Raw genomic sequence first — 13,802 nt, forward strand, 5'->3', positions numbered from 1 at the left:
TGGGTTCTTTTCATTTATTTTATTGATATATACCTTATATGCAGTGAACTGTCCCGATCTCAGGCGTAGACTTGGAGGGATGGTGACAAATGCATACACCTGTGCATACACCTGGCCATCACCACAGCAGGTCTGCTCAGGCCCTTCCCACTCAATCCCCACACCACCTGCAGCAGCTGTGTAACCTCACAGATTAGTTTTACCTGCTCTAGAATTTCATCTAGATGGAATCATGCAGCAGTGTACTCTTCCAGGTCTGGCTCCTTTGACGCAGAACAATGTTTGTGAGATTCATCCACAATATGTAAGAGTGGGACACAGTCCTTTTTTATTGTTGAGTAATATTCTATTATACGACTAATAACGCAATTTGTTTATCAAACATTCTCACACTGAAGGACACAGGGTTGTTTACAGTTTGGGGGATATCATGAATAGAACTGCCATAAACATTCATGTACCAGGCTGCTTATGGACTTATGTTTTCATTTTTCTTGGGTAAATACCTAGGAGTGGGATTGCTGGGTCACGGAAGAGGCAAATGGTCAACTTTAAAAGAAGATCCCCTTCTGTTTTCTTCTATAAACTTTACAGTTTTATCTTTTACATTTAAAGTCATGCTCCATCTCAAATTAAGTGTTGTGTATCCTGTGAATTAAGATCAAGGTTGTTTTCTTCCATAAAGGTACACAGATGTTTCAGTCTCATCTGTTGAAAAGACTTTCCTTTCCCCATCGAATTTTTCCAGGGCCTGGTAGTTCCTTTCACCATTCCCATTCACAAAGGAGGAAACAGGCTCAGAGAGTCCTTATTCTTCAACCACTGTCCAAGGGTGAGCCTTGACCCTGCGTCTAAAGCCCTCAGCCAAGCACAAACCTGTCATGCAACGTTCTTGTCTTAGCATGAAGGGAATCGACTTCCCAGACAGAGCTGCCGTTCCCGGTGCACCGGTGGCCCCACACTTCGATGGCCAATGCTCCATCTGAAATGAACTCCAGGAATTCTTCCGTTACACTCACCACGTAGTCCTGGGATACGCGGGGGAGAGGAAAGGGCGACAGGAGTTAGGCAGAAAGGAATCTGAAACTTCCTTTTTAACTTTCAGCTGTATACAGTCATTTCAGAGCACACTAGCCTGATCCCAACCTTAAAACCATCGCTGCTGTTTCACAGAAAACCGCAAAGAAACCAGAATATTAGATGGGAAGTGATATTCTGAGGTAAGTTAACTGAACTCCTTTTTTTTTTTGCGGTACGCGGGCCTCTCACTGTTGTGGCCTCTCCCGTTGCGGAGCACAGGCTCCGGACGTGCAGGCTCAGTGGCCATGGCTCACGGGCCCAGCCGCTCCGCGGCACGTGGGATCCTCCCAGACCGGGGCACGAACCCGTGTCCCCTGCATCGGCAGGCGAACTCTCAACCACTGCGCCACCAGGGAAGCCCTGAACTCCTTTCTTTGATAAATGAGGACACTGAGGAAAGCAGCAGCCCCACATCGCACTGCCTGTTGGCTGCAGAGCTGAATCTGTCCTCCCTTCCTCTTGGTTCACTCTCTTTTCCCTGGGACCACTTTGACTTTCAGACAGAACAGACCAATCAGCACAGCAAAAAAAAAAAAAAAAAAGGGAACTTCTGATTGTTCCTTGCTATGGCTTAGAAGACCAAAACAGAATTAAATTTTATACGATTATCTCCAAGATTCTGCGCTCTTACTCTTAAACCCTCCCACTCCAACTCTTTGTTGTGAAATACAAACAGATGAGCATGAGGAAACGGGTGCTGAATAGACGGAGCAGTGAGGCATCACCTGGAACAAAGCAGCAGGCAAGGACCATGCGGACTTCCTTCCCATTAGTGGAATCTCAGGTGACTCTAATTTCTCGAAAGGGCTGTGCTGTATTGGTTTAACCTTATACTACCTAACTTCTTATTTTATTTGGAGACAGAGCCAGAATTTTAAAAGGAAAATAAACTTCATGACCAATTAGCACAAACTACGCATTTTAGAGGTTAAAAAAAAGCCCCAAAAGACCCCAAGGTTGGGCTTCCCTGGTGGCGCAGTGGTTGAGAGTCCACCTGCCGATGCAGGGGACGTGGGTTCGTGCCCCGGTCCGGGAAGATCCCACAGGTCGCGGAGCGGCTGGGCCCGTGAGCCATGGCCGCTGAGCCTGTGCATCCGGAGCCTGTGCTCCGCAACGGGAGAGGCCACAACAGTGAGAGGTCCGCGCACCACAAGAAAAAAAAAAAAAACAAAAAAACCCAAGGTCACACAGCGAGTCCAAAGTCTCTGAGACTAGCATCTATTAAACCAGCTGTTAACTAGGATGTACTTAAAATCCAGGTTTCATCCTTCTAAATAAGCAGCTTTTTGGATCCAAAGAAAGATGGGGAATATTTAAAAGAGTATTCAGAGAACCATAATGACAACAACAAAAGATTAATAAAGAATTAAGAAACAGACTTGGTGAATACAGGTAAAAATAAAAAGTGGGCTATTCTCATCAAAATAAAGACTTGACAGGGGACTTCCCTGGCAGTCCTGTGGTTAAGACTTCACCTTCCAATGCAGGGGGTGCGGGTCCGATCCCTGGTCGGGGAGCTAAGATCCCACATGCCTTGGGGCCAAAAAACCAAAACATAAAACAGAAGCAATATTGTAATAAATTCAATAAAGACTTTAAGAATGGTCCACATCAAAAAAGATCTTTAAAAAACAAATAAATAAAAACTTGACAGGGACTTCCCCAGTGGCACAGTGGATAAGACTCCATGCTCCCAATGCAGGGGGCCTGGGTTCGATCCCTGGTCAGGGAACTCGATCCCACATGCATGCCACTACTAAGGAGCCTGTGTGCCGCAACTAAGAAGCCCGCCTACCACAACTAAGACCTGGTGCAACCAAAAAATAAATATCTTAAAAAAAGAGAAATCTAGCCTTTCAAAAAAAAACCTTGACGGACTTTACATATGGGAAATTTTATAGGTGGTGATATGGATTTGTCTTCTAACTGTAGAACCAGAAAGAATAGGCACCATTTCGAAAAGAAGGGGTCTTGAATATCTATGGAGAATTGCCCAAAGAAAAACAAAATTACACAGAGGCTAGACTCTGGCTGTCAGAAATGACTGGTTGGCAGTCTGATATGAAAGACAGGAAGAGTAGCTGATGTCACAAAATAGGTCCAACCAATATTCACCAAATATTCGCCTCTCTCATTTTGTATGATCTTTAAAAGCTCACATGGGACTTTAGAATGCTATGCTTAGATTTCAAAAGAATGAAAAATATCTACAGCAACTTATATGGTTAGATGCTCACGTATATTAAAATAATAAAATGCAATTCTGCAATCTGTAAAATGTGATCACATTTTTGTAAAAAACTTTTTAAAGTTATGCATGCGTGACGTTAAGAGTGTGTATCTCTGGCCATTTATGTGTATGAACATATGTTTGCACACACATAATATACAGCAAATTGTCACTGGTCATCACAGATTTCAGGGAGAGGTCTTTCAGAGTTTCTTTTATTTATTTATTTATTTTAAATTTTATTTTTTGGCTGCATTGGGTCTTCGTTGCTGCGTGTGGGCTTTCTCTAGTTGCGGCGGGTAGGGGATACTCTTCATTGTGGTGCCTGCGGTTCTTATTGCAGTGGCTTCTCTTGTTGCAGAGCATGGGCTCCAGGTGCATGGGCTTCAGTAGTTGCAGAGTGTGGGCTCAGTAGTTGTGGCACACGGGCTTAGTTGCTCCACAGCATGTGGGATCTTCCTGGACCAGGGCTTGAACCCATGTCCCCGGCATTAGCAGGCGGATTCTTAACCACTGTGCCACTAGGGAAGTCCCCAGATTTTATTTTAAACACTTTCAAACGATCTGAATTTGTATTAAAGTACGTTTTGAGGTTAAAAAGCTCAATAAACCTATTATGTTTATGAAACATTCATATGGGAAAAAACTCTAAGTTACAAGTAGACTTTTGAACTGAGCCACGGCCGTTTGTTTCCCAAGTAGCTCATTTTTTAATGGCATTTGTACCTTACAGTGAGAGAAGGTCACAGTGTACTGGGCATCCTTGGACTGTGGGGAAGGCACCTCTGGGTCCACTACTGGGGCAGCCACTGTGGATTCACACTGGTCCCAGAATGTGTATTGACAGAAGACGAAATTTGAGAGGTTTAAGGGCAGCCCAGTTGCCTCTTTAATTTTTACCTGGAGAGAGAAAAAAATGCAAACATAACTCTCATAAAGAAAACAAACTATGCATTCTTTTCATACCCAGCTACCTCAAATTTAAGAGTGGGTGATGAAATAAATAAATCAGTCATCCATTTGACAACTGAAAATATTTCATTAAGGGTTACCTACTTGTAATGAAATGTGTACCATAGTTGCATAACTACAGTATGTGAGCATGGTGACAAATGCACACATCCCTCTCAAACTTTCCTAATGACCGAGTTTCTGACACAGCTGTGACCTTTACTAGAAAAGCATGATTCACTAAACAATATGCACTCCTTGCATGCCACAAACACAGACTTCTGAAATTTCATACAACTGTCATCAGAAAGTGTGCTGCACTTCTGGGAAAAGTACTGTCTGTTATTGTATTTATTGTCAGAAAGTTTAACTTTTACCATTTTCTATGAAAAACTCCTAAGATTTTCCATAAAATTGTTTTGAATTGAAAAGGGCATTTATCTGAGCCTTCCCAGCCCTGCCCTCTCACCCGGCATGTCAGTTTTTTGACTCGGTGAATGATTTCCCCGCTGCTGTCTACGACTTCAAGACTCCCGCTTTCACTGGAGTTCTCCGAGGAGTCATCCTCCACCACGCGTTCCGGGACGGCACCTGTAACTCTCATCACTTCCACATGGAGACGCCCGGCAACCTGGGTCAAGGAACCAGAGTGCCGTGGGGTTAAAAGACATCCCGTGGACAATACTGACCTGAGGTGGAAAGCATGCTACGACATCTCCGGCGAGCAGCTCCACTGTTATTGCTGGGGCACCTCCAGCAACGGGAAGCTCTCAGTACTTCCAGAGCCAGCCCACTCCATCGCCTGCCCTGTAATCACCCTGCCTTACTTTGAGCCAAATTTGCCTTTGTACCTTGCCTCCCAGAGTCATCTTCATTCTTACCCGTCTTCTACAGGACAGCCCATGAACAGCACAAAGGCAGCTATCACATTCTACCTAGAGTTATCTGTTTCCCTCATTCACATATTCATTCATTTACTCATTTGATCAAATACCTGGCATCGTGGGAACACCACGATAAAAAGACACAGGCTCTGCTGTCTGGGCACTCACAGTCAAGTGGGGAAAGACACAGAATTAAAAACCCAGTGTAGGGGGCTTCCCTCGTGGCGCAGTGGTTAAGAATCCGCCTGCCAATGCAAGGAACACAGGTTGGAGCCCTGTTCCAGGAAGATCCCACATGCCACGGAGCAACTAAGCCCGTGTGCCACAACTACTGAACCTGTGCTCTAGAGCCCATGAGCCACAACTACTGAGCCCGGGTGCTGCAACTACTGAAGCCCGTGCGCTCTAGGGCCCGTGCTCTGCAACAAGAGAAGCCACCGCAATGAGAAGCCCACGCACCGCAACGAAGTGTAGCTCCTGCTCGCCACAACTAGAGAAAGTCCGCGCGCAGCAACAAAGACCCAAAGCAGCCAATACATAAATAAATAAACAAACAAATAAGTAAATAAAAACCCAGTATAAACTAGCTGTTCTAATAGAGATACATGCAGGTTGTTAGGAGATAAATTTATCCACTCAACATTTACTGAGAGTCAGTGTGTGCCGGGAACTGTACTAAGTGCTGTGTTTACAACAGTAAACCAAACAGTCATGGCCACTGGGCTCATGGAGCCTCTCCCCTAACCTCTTGGGAGCAGAGAATGAGAATGGAAGTGACCTTAGGGCTGGGAGAAGGGTGAGGGGGTAAGACCTACTCCAGGAGGAGCGACAAAGTCACCAAGTTATAAGGAAATAGTTTGAGACTTTTTCGAAAAAAAAAAAAAGGGGGGGTGGGGGGAACTTAAGTTTCCAGATTATCCTGGTGGTTCTCTGCATTGGTGCCAGTTTAGCAGTGTCTCTCTTATAGCTGGTTTCACAGAACTGATTTAAGGATAGGAATGACCCTGACCTTTGCATTCTCAGTGTTGTAACTGGTCAGGTTTTCTTTGGCAACACAGTTTTAGGTCGTAATGACTGGACTTGTGAAGGGGACACATGTTCTGGCACTGCTGTGTCATCTTACATAGTGAAGCTTATTTTTTAAAGGTAGCTCAGATCTAACTTCCACAGAGCAATTGGCCCTGACACCCAAGACCTGAGAGAAATTAGTTGACGGTATTTGACAAGTGAGACAAATATGGAGGAAGGAGCAAGAGAAGGGGAAGAAAGGAAATATGAGAAAACGTTAGAAGACAGTGGCTCTTAAGCTTTTTTCCCCAACGTTTTTTGAGACCCTAATACATTTTTAGTATAATTTCAGGGGATTAACGAAATACTCAAAGCCCACCATGGACCCTAGCTTAAGAAACCCTGACTACGGACTCAGCCACTAGATCTCTTTGCCATAGGAGTTGTGCCCATTTTTAACATGGGATAAAGCAACTTAGCCCACTATTTTCCTAGAGCATAATGTCCACAGGTGGGTTACTACATGTGGAATGTGAGCTGTGCACTTACACATCACAACTGGGAATCTAGGGTCTATTTTCTGGGTTCCCTTTGGGCAGAATGGCACCTTATTCTTAGTCTGCTCTAAGAATCACAAGAAATAACTTAGTATTTCCAAGTTTGCATGTTATTGAAGGATAAGCTAGGAAATAAGGATGTTACTAAATTTAAAATGAAAACATCAGTTGATGAAGTGGATAATATAAAAAAGTTTGAACTTGAACATTTTCTGAAATGTTTCAGGCTGACAGAAGGCCAATATAATGAAATAAATGAAATATGAGGGGCATTTTTTTAAAAAAGAGGAGGTAACAGTGGGATGCTTAAGCTTGTTTTCTTTGAATATTTTAGAATTTCAAAATAATCCTCCCAAGTTGTATGTTGTAAAGACCACTTAGGGCCAGGAAGGAGTTAAAGTGTACTACAGAGGTGAGAGATTCAAAGAGAAATCAATATGGGGCACAGAGCTGAATCTGGTTTCCAAAAGCTTTCAAATTTGATTAAAACAAAGAAAATACTTGTGAACCACAAATAAAAAACATGTTCTAATAATCTTTTAAAACCATGCCTTAATTTTGATAGTTTCTTTTGATATTAGTAGAGAAAGAAGAATGTGATCCTGATGCTTCACCCTAGTTTCTTGATCTACCTCAAGAACAGAGCTTAAATCGAATTAAAAAATAAAAAATGAACTTGAGCTCGGTGCTTTGTGATGACCTAGAGGGGTGGGATAGGGAGGGTGGGAGGGAGGCTCAAGAGGGAGGAGATATTGGTGGTACATCTATACATATAGCTGATTCACTTCATTGTACAGCAGAAATTAACACAACATTGTAAAGCAATTATACTCCAATAAAGATGGAAAAAAAACCCAAACTTGAACCATGGCCATTTTCTCAGAGGCTGGCTTGTCCTTACCTCCCCCTGCTGGCTGATGATAGGAACTGCATACAGAAGTTTCACATCACAGAACAGACACTCCAAGAACACATTAGCCACGCCAATTAGGTTGTGATTCTCTTGGGCTTCATAGAAAGGGTCACCTCGTTTCCCGCAGAGTCGCTTTGTCTGAATGGTAGGAGAGGCGGGCGGAAGGCGAGTAGGAAACAAAACATCAACTTAAACAATACTATTTAAAACCAGCATTTTTAAATGTTTTAAAAAGAAAGCACTGGGCTTCCCTGGTGGCACAGTGGTTGGGAGTCCGCCTGCCAATGCAGGGGACGCGGGTTCACGCCCTGGTCTGGGAGGATCCCACATGCCGTGGAGCGACTGGGCTGGTGAGCCACGATTACTGAGCCTGCGCGTCTGGAGCCTGCGCTCCGCAACGAGAGGCCGCGGTAGTGAGAGGCCTGCGCACTACGATGAAGAGTGGCCCCCGTTTGCCACAACTAAAGAAAGCCCTCGCACAGAAACGAAGACCCAACACAGCCATAAATAAATAAATTTTTTAAAAAAAGCACTTATCCAAATAAATTAAAAAGAAGTAAAAATAGAATCACGTCACACGAATAAAACAGAACTATCCCACGGGAGGGGCTTGTTAAGTGACATAAGGGCAGGAAGAGCTCTTCTTTGGTTACAGCCCCACCTATCACACCCCGTCTTCCCTATCACACCCCACCTGCAAGGTTTCATTCCCTGTGCTTTGCCTCATTTCCTTCACCGAATCTTTTTTTCCATTACTAATGTAGAAAAAATGGATCATGCTTTCTAAAATTCTTCTTAGCATCTACCTAGCCATGAACACAGCTAGGGGAGCACGAACACATGCTAATGAATACAAAATCCACACTGGCTCCATTTAAGCTGATTTTTAACAGCATTGACGAAACAGCACAAGTTCACTTTGTCCTACTTCACTTGAAATGTAGTAGCAACCCAATAAGAACACGCTATGTGTTCTCTTCATTTAGTTCCTATCTGTGTGGGGATCACATGTTTTATGACCGATCCAACTGATCCTCTCAAGGTCACTTTCACTTTACATTTCTAATATAAATGTCCCAAGTAGCACGACAGATATTCACTGACGCACATATGTGTGTTCTGACGATTAAATCACTTAAATTCTTGTCCTTTTAGCACAACCAAAGCTCCTTTACATTTTGTCCCTCTTACCTCAGGAACCTTCTCCTTCCATTCTTGATAAAGGTCTCGCATATCGATTAACTTATTCTCCAGCTTCTCGATGGTCCACACTTGGGTGCTCTTTCCTTTCCTCCTCACTTGAATAGCTGGCTCGCTCACTATGGCTCCTCTCTGCAGAATGAAGGAAAACAAAAACAAAAAACAAACATAACGCATCTTGTTATAACTCTTTTGGATTATTGAAGCAATATGTATTATCGTAAAGTAGAAAGTTTGAAAAGAAAAAACACATAATGTATACAAAAGAAGATGAAACCCTATCACCTAGGGAGTATTCTGGTTTATTTTCAATCTTCTTTGTATACCCATGCACACACAGTTTATTTTTATCACAGTCAGAACCAAACAAATATACAAATTTCCTATCCCAATTCTCTCTCCACAGTTCACCTTCTTGTGTGGTTAAATATTCTTCATAAACATGATTTTTCATAGCAACACAGCCATCCATTATAGGGATGTATCACTCACTTGACTAATTCTCTTGGTCAACATCATGGCTGCTTCAAATTTTTGCTATTACACAGGCCACTGTGATAAGTGTCCTGGTACAAAAGCCCATAAATGTTTATGAACACGTCTATAAGTACAGATTTAGAATAAATTTCTCAAAGGAGAACTACTTGGTCAAAAGATTAAAATGCAAGAACACTGACGAGATACTCTCTGACTCGTTTCTAGCTCGCTTGCTGGAGGGAAAAATGAATGGATGAAAAATTATTTCTTCCAAAGTTTCTCCTTAAATGAAAATTTCTTCAAGTTGAAATGACAGGAAACTTCCCAATGGCTGCAAAGAATCCTTCTGTGTATGAAAAACAGGTATCATATGAGTCTTCCTTTCTCGAAGAATTCACTCTCAGAATGGTACTATCACAAAATATACACACATTCCCCCATTTCAGGAGGCATTTATATGAAAGAGAAAAGCAGGAGGAATTACTTATATATATTTCTAGTTTCAATGTTTTATTTATTCATTCATTTATTTTTTGGCCATCCCAGCGGCTTGTAGGATCTTAGTTCCCCAAACAAAGATTGAACCCGGGACCGCAGCAGTGAAAGCACCGAGTCCTAACCATTGGACTACCAGGGAATTCCCCAGTTTCACTGTTTTAAAGAAAGAATTTATATTAGCAAGGCTTTTAAGCCCCCCAAATTCTCATATTCTGATCATAAAATACCCGAAGGCATATATACCCAAGATCTCTAAAGGATGTCTTAAAAAGAACAGACCCTCCGGCTCACGTCGGGGTCTCCTCACGGATGTTCCGTGGATGCCAGGTTTACGTTCCACTTACAGTATCTACTGTTGTACCTCTCGCTCTCATCTTCTTTGAGAACATTCTTACCTTTCTATTGGCACTGAGGTTTGCAGCAGGGATCTGCAGAGTCACCTGGTAGTCGGTGAGTCTGCTCATCTCCTCGGCTAAGAAGTTAGCCTCCCTCACCAAGGTGTTAGCTTTGACCAGCTGCTCCCGCAGTTTTGCCAGGCTTTGGCGGAAGAGTTCATCCCTGTGGCACAGCAGAAAAGGACATGAGAATGTCCAAAAGAAAACGGCAGTCCCGTTTCCAAGTGAGTCATGTTGTTAGAAAGTAGAAGAAAACTCCTCTCAAACAATTGTTTTTCAAGCTATTTTTGCCAATTCACCTTTTATCCTCCTCTCTTCCCACCAGGTTTCCGTGAGCTCTCCACTGGTAACCACAGATGAAGAGCAAACGTGGGGTGACTTAACTTCAAACCATGTTTTAAATTATATAACATTTGAAAACAACTAGATTTTGATATGGTAATGCACATGTACACACAAAACCCAATAAAGCAATCCTTTAGGAAAAAGAAATGATTACGACTTCTGTGTGCTTTGGGGTGGGGAAGACCTGGAGCCAGTAAGGAGAAAGTGTTTTACGTGATTTCTTCAGTTGGTAAAAGGTGAGACGTAGGGACCTCTGTGGCAGCAGAAATTCGTTTCTCAACTCTACACAATAGCACTTCCTGATAAAAGTTTCTCTAACAGCCTAACTGGGTCCGAACCCTATTATATGTTTTCCCAGCCCCACATCTTTTGCCTCAGTAGCCTTCATCATAGTTACAATTTTTCATTTATTTGTGTAATTATTTGACCAATAATGTCCGTCTCCTCTACGAAGCTGTAAGCACCCCCAGGGCAGGGACCATGTCTTTTTTGCTTGTCACTACACCTAAAGTGCATGGTCCATCACAGGATATGCAAAAATTACCCACTGAATGAAACAAAGGGTACAGCTGACCCTTGAACAACATGGGTTTGACCTGCATAGGCCCACGGAGATACAGATTTTTTTCACTGTGATCCATGGTTGGTTGAATCTGTGGATGTGGAATGCAGATATCAAGAACCTACTGTAAAGTTATACTCGGATTTTCGACTGCTTGGAGTGTCAGCACGTGATAAATGCTCAAGACACGTCAGGCGCCATTATTTTTATTACAACACGAGATAATGGACTATCAACAGACCCAGGTTCAAACCCTGGCCTTTTCATTTACTTAATGGGTGACTGAGGGAAGGTATTTAAAATGATTGTCCAAGCTACAAGACAGAACGAATAGTTCCCACAGCTTGGTGCTGCTGGGAGCATCAAATAAAATAAGCAGCATTCCTAGACTGTGGTAAGACCACAACAGAACTCAGCAATACCTACTGTGGTTGTTTTTGTTACCGTTTCCTCCACTACTACCTCAGTTCTGATATAAATAAAGTCACAAGGTAAAAAAAAAATTCACATTTAGTAGATTTCTTAACATTAAAATTCTATTTAAATGGGTTCCAACATAAGAGAAATAAAAAACAAGAAATGGTTTTATGCTGAAGAACTATTCAAAAGTTCTCTACTTTAAGACCAGACCGTGGTATTCTAACTTGGCACCGTTTTTATTAAAGGGTAAGGGGGCAGGTGTAATCTTTAACAACTAACATCACAGTAAACATACTTAGGATAAATGATATCTCTGAAAGGAAAGGCAAGTGCTAACAATCCAGACACGGGAGTAAGATTTCCCTCTTTGCCAGGTCTGTCCCGCTTTGACGTGCCTCCGACCGCCTCCCCCAGGACCCCGAGGCCTTGACTCTGGGCGCCTCCACCCCCGTTCCCCTTCGTACCTCTCCTCTGCCCACTGGGTCACTTTCTGCTGAGCTGTCTGGCTGCTATAGGCCAGGCGGTCAGGGCCGCTGCTCTGGGGCCGCCTCTCTGGGGACAGCTGCTGGCGGAGCTGCTCCAGTTCGCGCTCGTACATGAGCCGCTGCTCCTCAAGGGCGCTCCTCTTTTCTTCCAGGTACTGTTTCTCCAGGACCTGAACCACATTTTGAACTGGGTCTGGTGAGCCAAGAGACAAGGCGAGGTGCCTTCAGCGGTGGCTACGACAGGGAGCCCATGGGTGTTCCTTTCGGTGAAAACCATCCCTGCCCCCAGAATCGAGCCTTTCAATGTGCTGCCTGTGAGCGGCCTGAGAGGCCCCATCTGATGAAATCCTCTCCACTTCCTTTTCCTTAACATTTTAGATCAATGCCCTGGGGGGAAACATTCCCCACATCTACTATGTGACTTTCTTCACTTTGATGAGTTCATCCTGATGTTTAGATAGACCACTCAATTGCAAAAAGCAGATGACAGGGGAAAGGGGGTTGGGATTCTATCCACCGAGAAGAAAAACTCAATGAAAGCTAAGACAACTTCAAAGACAGAGCCACATGAGATTTGATTTTTCTGACAGTCACTTTTTAACGCTCTTCTAGCATTGGTTTCAGCACATGGCAAAGGGTCTGTATTTCTGATTTTAGCCACAAATTTATTACTCCTGAATTTCTCTAATGTGAGAGGAAACTTACAGATCACAGCATGTGTTTGAAAACACTGATTGAGTATACAGTCTGGCAATTTCTCAGGTGTTAATAGTCAAGAAAGCAATTCACTTGCAACTATTTCTGGTTTTTTGCGTTTGCAGATTGAGAGATCACCAACACACACGTGGGTGAACAGGTATTAGAAATACTAATGGGTCTTGTTGAAAGGGGCCATGACTGTGACGAGTGGTGGCTGTGGTGTAGGCAGGACTCGGTCCTAAAGAGCTAATTGGCTACGGCAGGACATTAGCTTGGTAACAACCAATGGCCTGGATGTAATGGAGAAAGATTAAGGAAGGCACTGACCACATGCACAAAAGAGAAAGTCATGCTGTCTCTAGGGAAACAGTATGTTAGACAATCTGGATGGTAAACAAAGAAATCACCATAATGGTAAATATTTCCCTGAAGTACATGGGACCTAGGAGATGTGTTCGTATTCTCAGACTAGCCTGAGATTCACACACTTGCTTATTATTCAGTGCTGCTCGTGTCATATTTTTTTTTTTTTTTTTTTTTTTGGGTATGCGGGCCTCTCACTGTTGTGACCTCTCCCATTGCGGAGCCCAGGCTCCGGACGCGCAGGCTCAGCATCCATGGCTCACGGGCCCAGCTGCTCTGCGGCATCTTCCCAGACCGGGGCACGAACCTGTGTCCCCTGCATCGGCAGGTGGACTCTCAACCACTGCGCCACCAGGGAAGCCCTCGTGTCGTATTTCTATATATTGACTCTCATTTTAATTTCCAGGATAAGAGAAGGAAATTAAGAGGAATTTTTATATCACCTCATGATAGCTATTGACTGACTTTACCAGAAGACCCTAATAAATCAGCAGGTAAATTTTAGTAGTTTTCTTTATGAGAAGAGGAAAAGAAAATAGCATGTTAGCTTTAAAAACAGGGTTAAATAATACAAAACAGAGTAGAAAGTACTTTTAAAAATCACTAGATACACAGAGTATAGGTGAGTTGTTTTAAGAAAAATGACAACCACAGCAGCAATAATAATTCTACTGGCTGCTGGCTATATCTCAGGTAGAGGCACTATACGCTTTGCATGCATCATCTCATGAAAAC

At 43.2% G+C, this 13,802-nt stretch overlaps 1 protein-coding gene across 6 annotated transcripts in view; it reads right to left on the reverse strand.

Moving 5' to 3' along the window:
- The window catches only part of KIF13A (kinesin family member 13A), a 101,338-nt gene that overhangs the window by 29,176 nt on the left and 58,360 nt on the right, over positions 1-13,802 (reverse strand). For all 6 annotated transcript variants that reach the window (XM_024764009.1, XM_024763993.1, XM_024764001.1 and 3 more), the window contains exons 14-20: positions 11,985-12,198; positions 10,194-10,356; positions 8,815-8,955; positions 7,612-7,761; positions 4,731-4,892; positions 4,037-4,210; positions 877-1,028 (exon numbers count right to left, since the gene is read on the reverse strand). In XM_024764009.1, coding sequence (XP_024619777.1) covers positions 877-1,028; positions 4,037-4,210; positions 4,731-4,892; positions 7,612-7,761; positions 8,815-8,955; positions 10,194-10,356; positions 11,985-12,198 — 1,156 coding nt within the window. The remainder of the gene's footprint in view (positions 1-876; positions 1,029-4,036; positions 4,211-4,730; positions 4,893-7,611; positions 7,762-8,814; positions 8,956-10,193; positions 10,357-11,984; positions 12,199-13,802) is intronic.

The sequence above is a fragment of the Neophocaena asiaeorientalis genome, unplaced genomic scaffold, assembly GCF_003031525.2.
Source record: "Neophocaena asiaeorientalis asiaeorientalis breed wild unplaced genomic scaffold, Neophocaena_asiaeorientalis_V1.1 scaffold427, whole genome shotgun sequence".
NCBI lineage: Eukaryota > Metazoa > Chordata > Mammalia > Artiodactyla > Phocoenidae > Neophocaena > Neophocaena asiaeorientalis.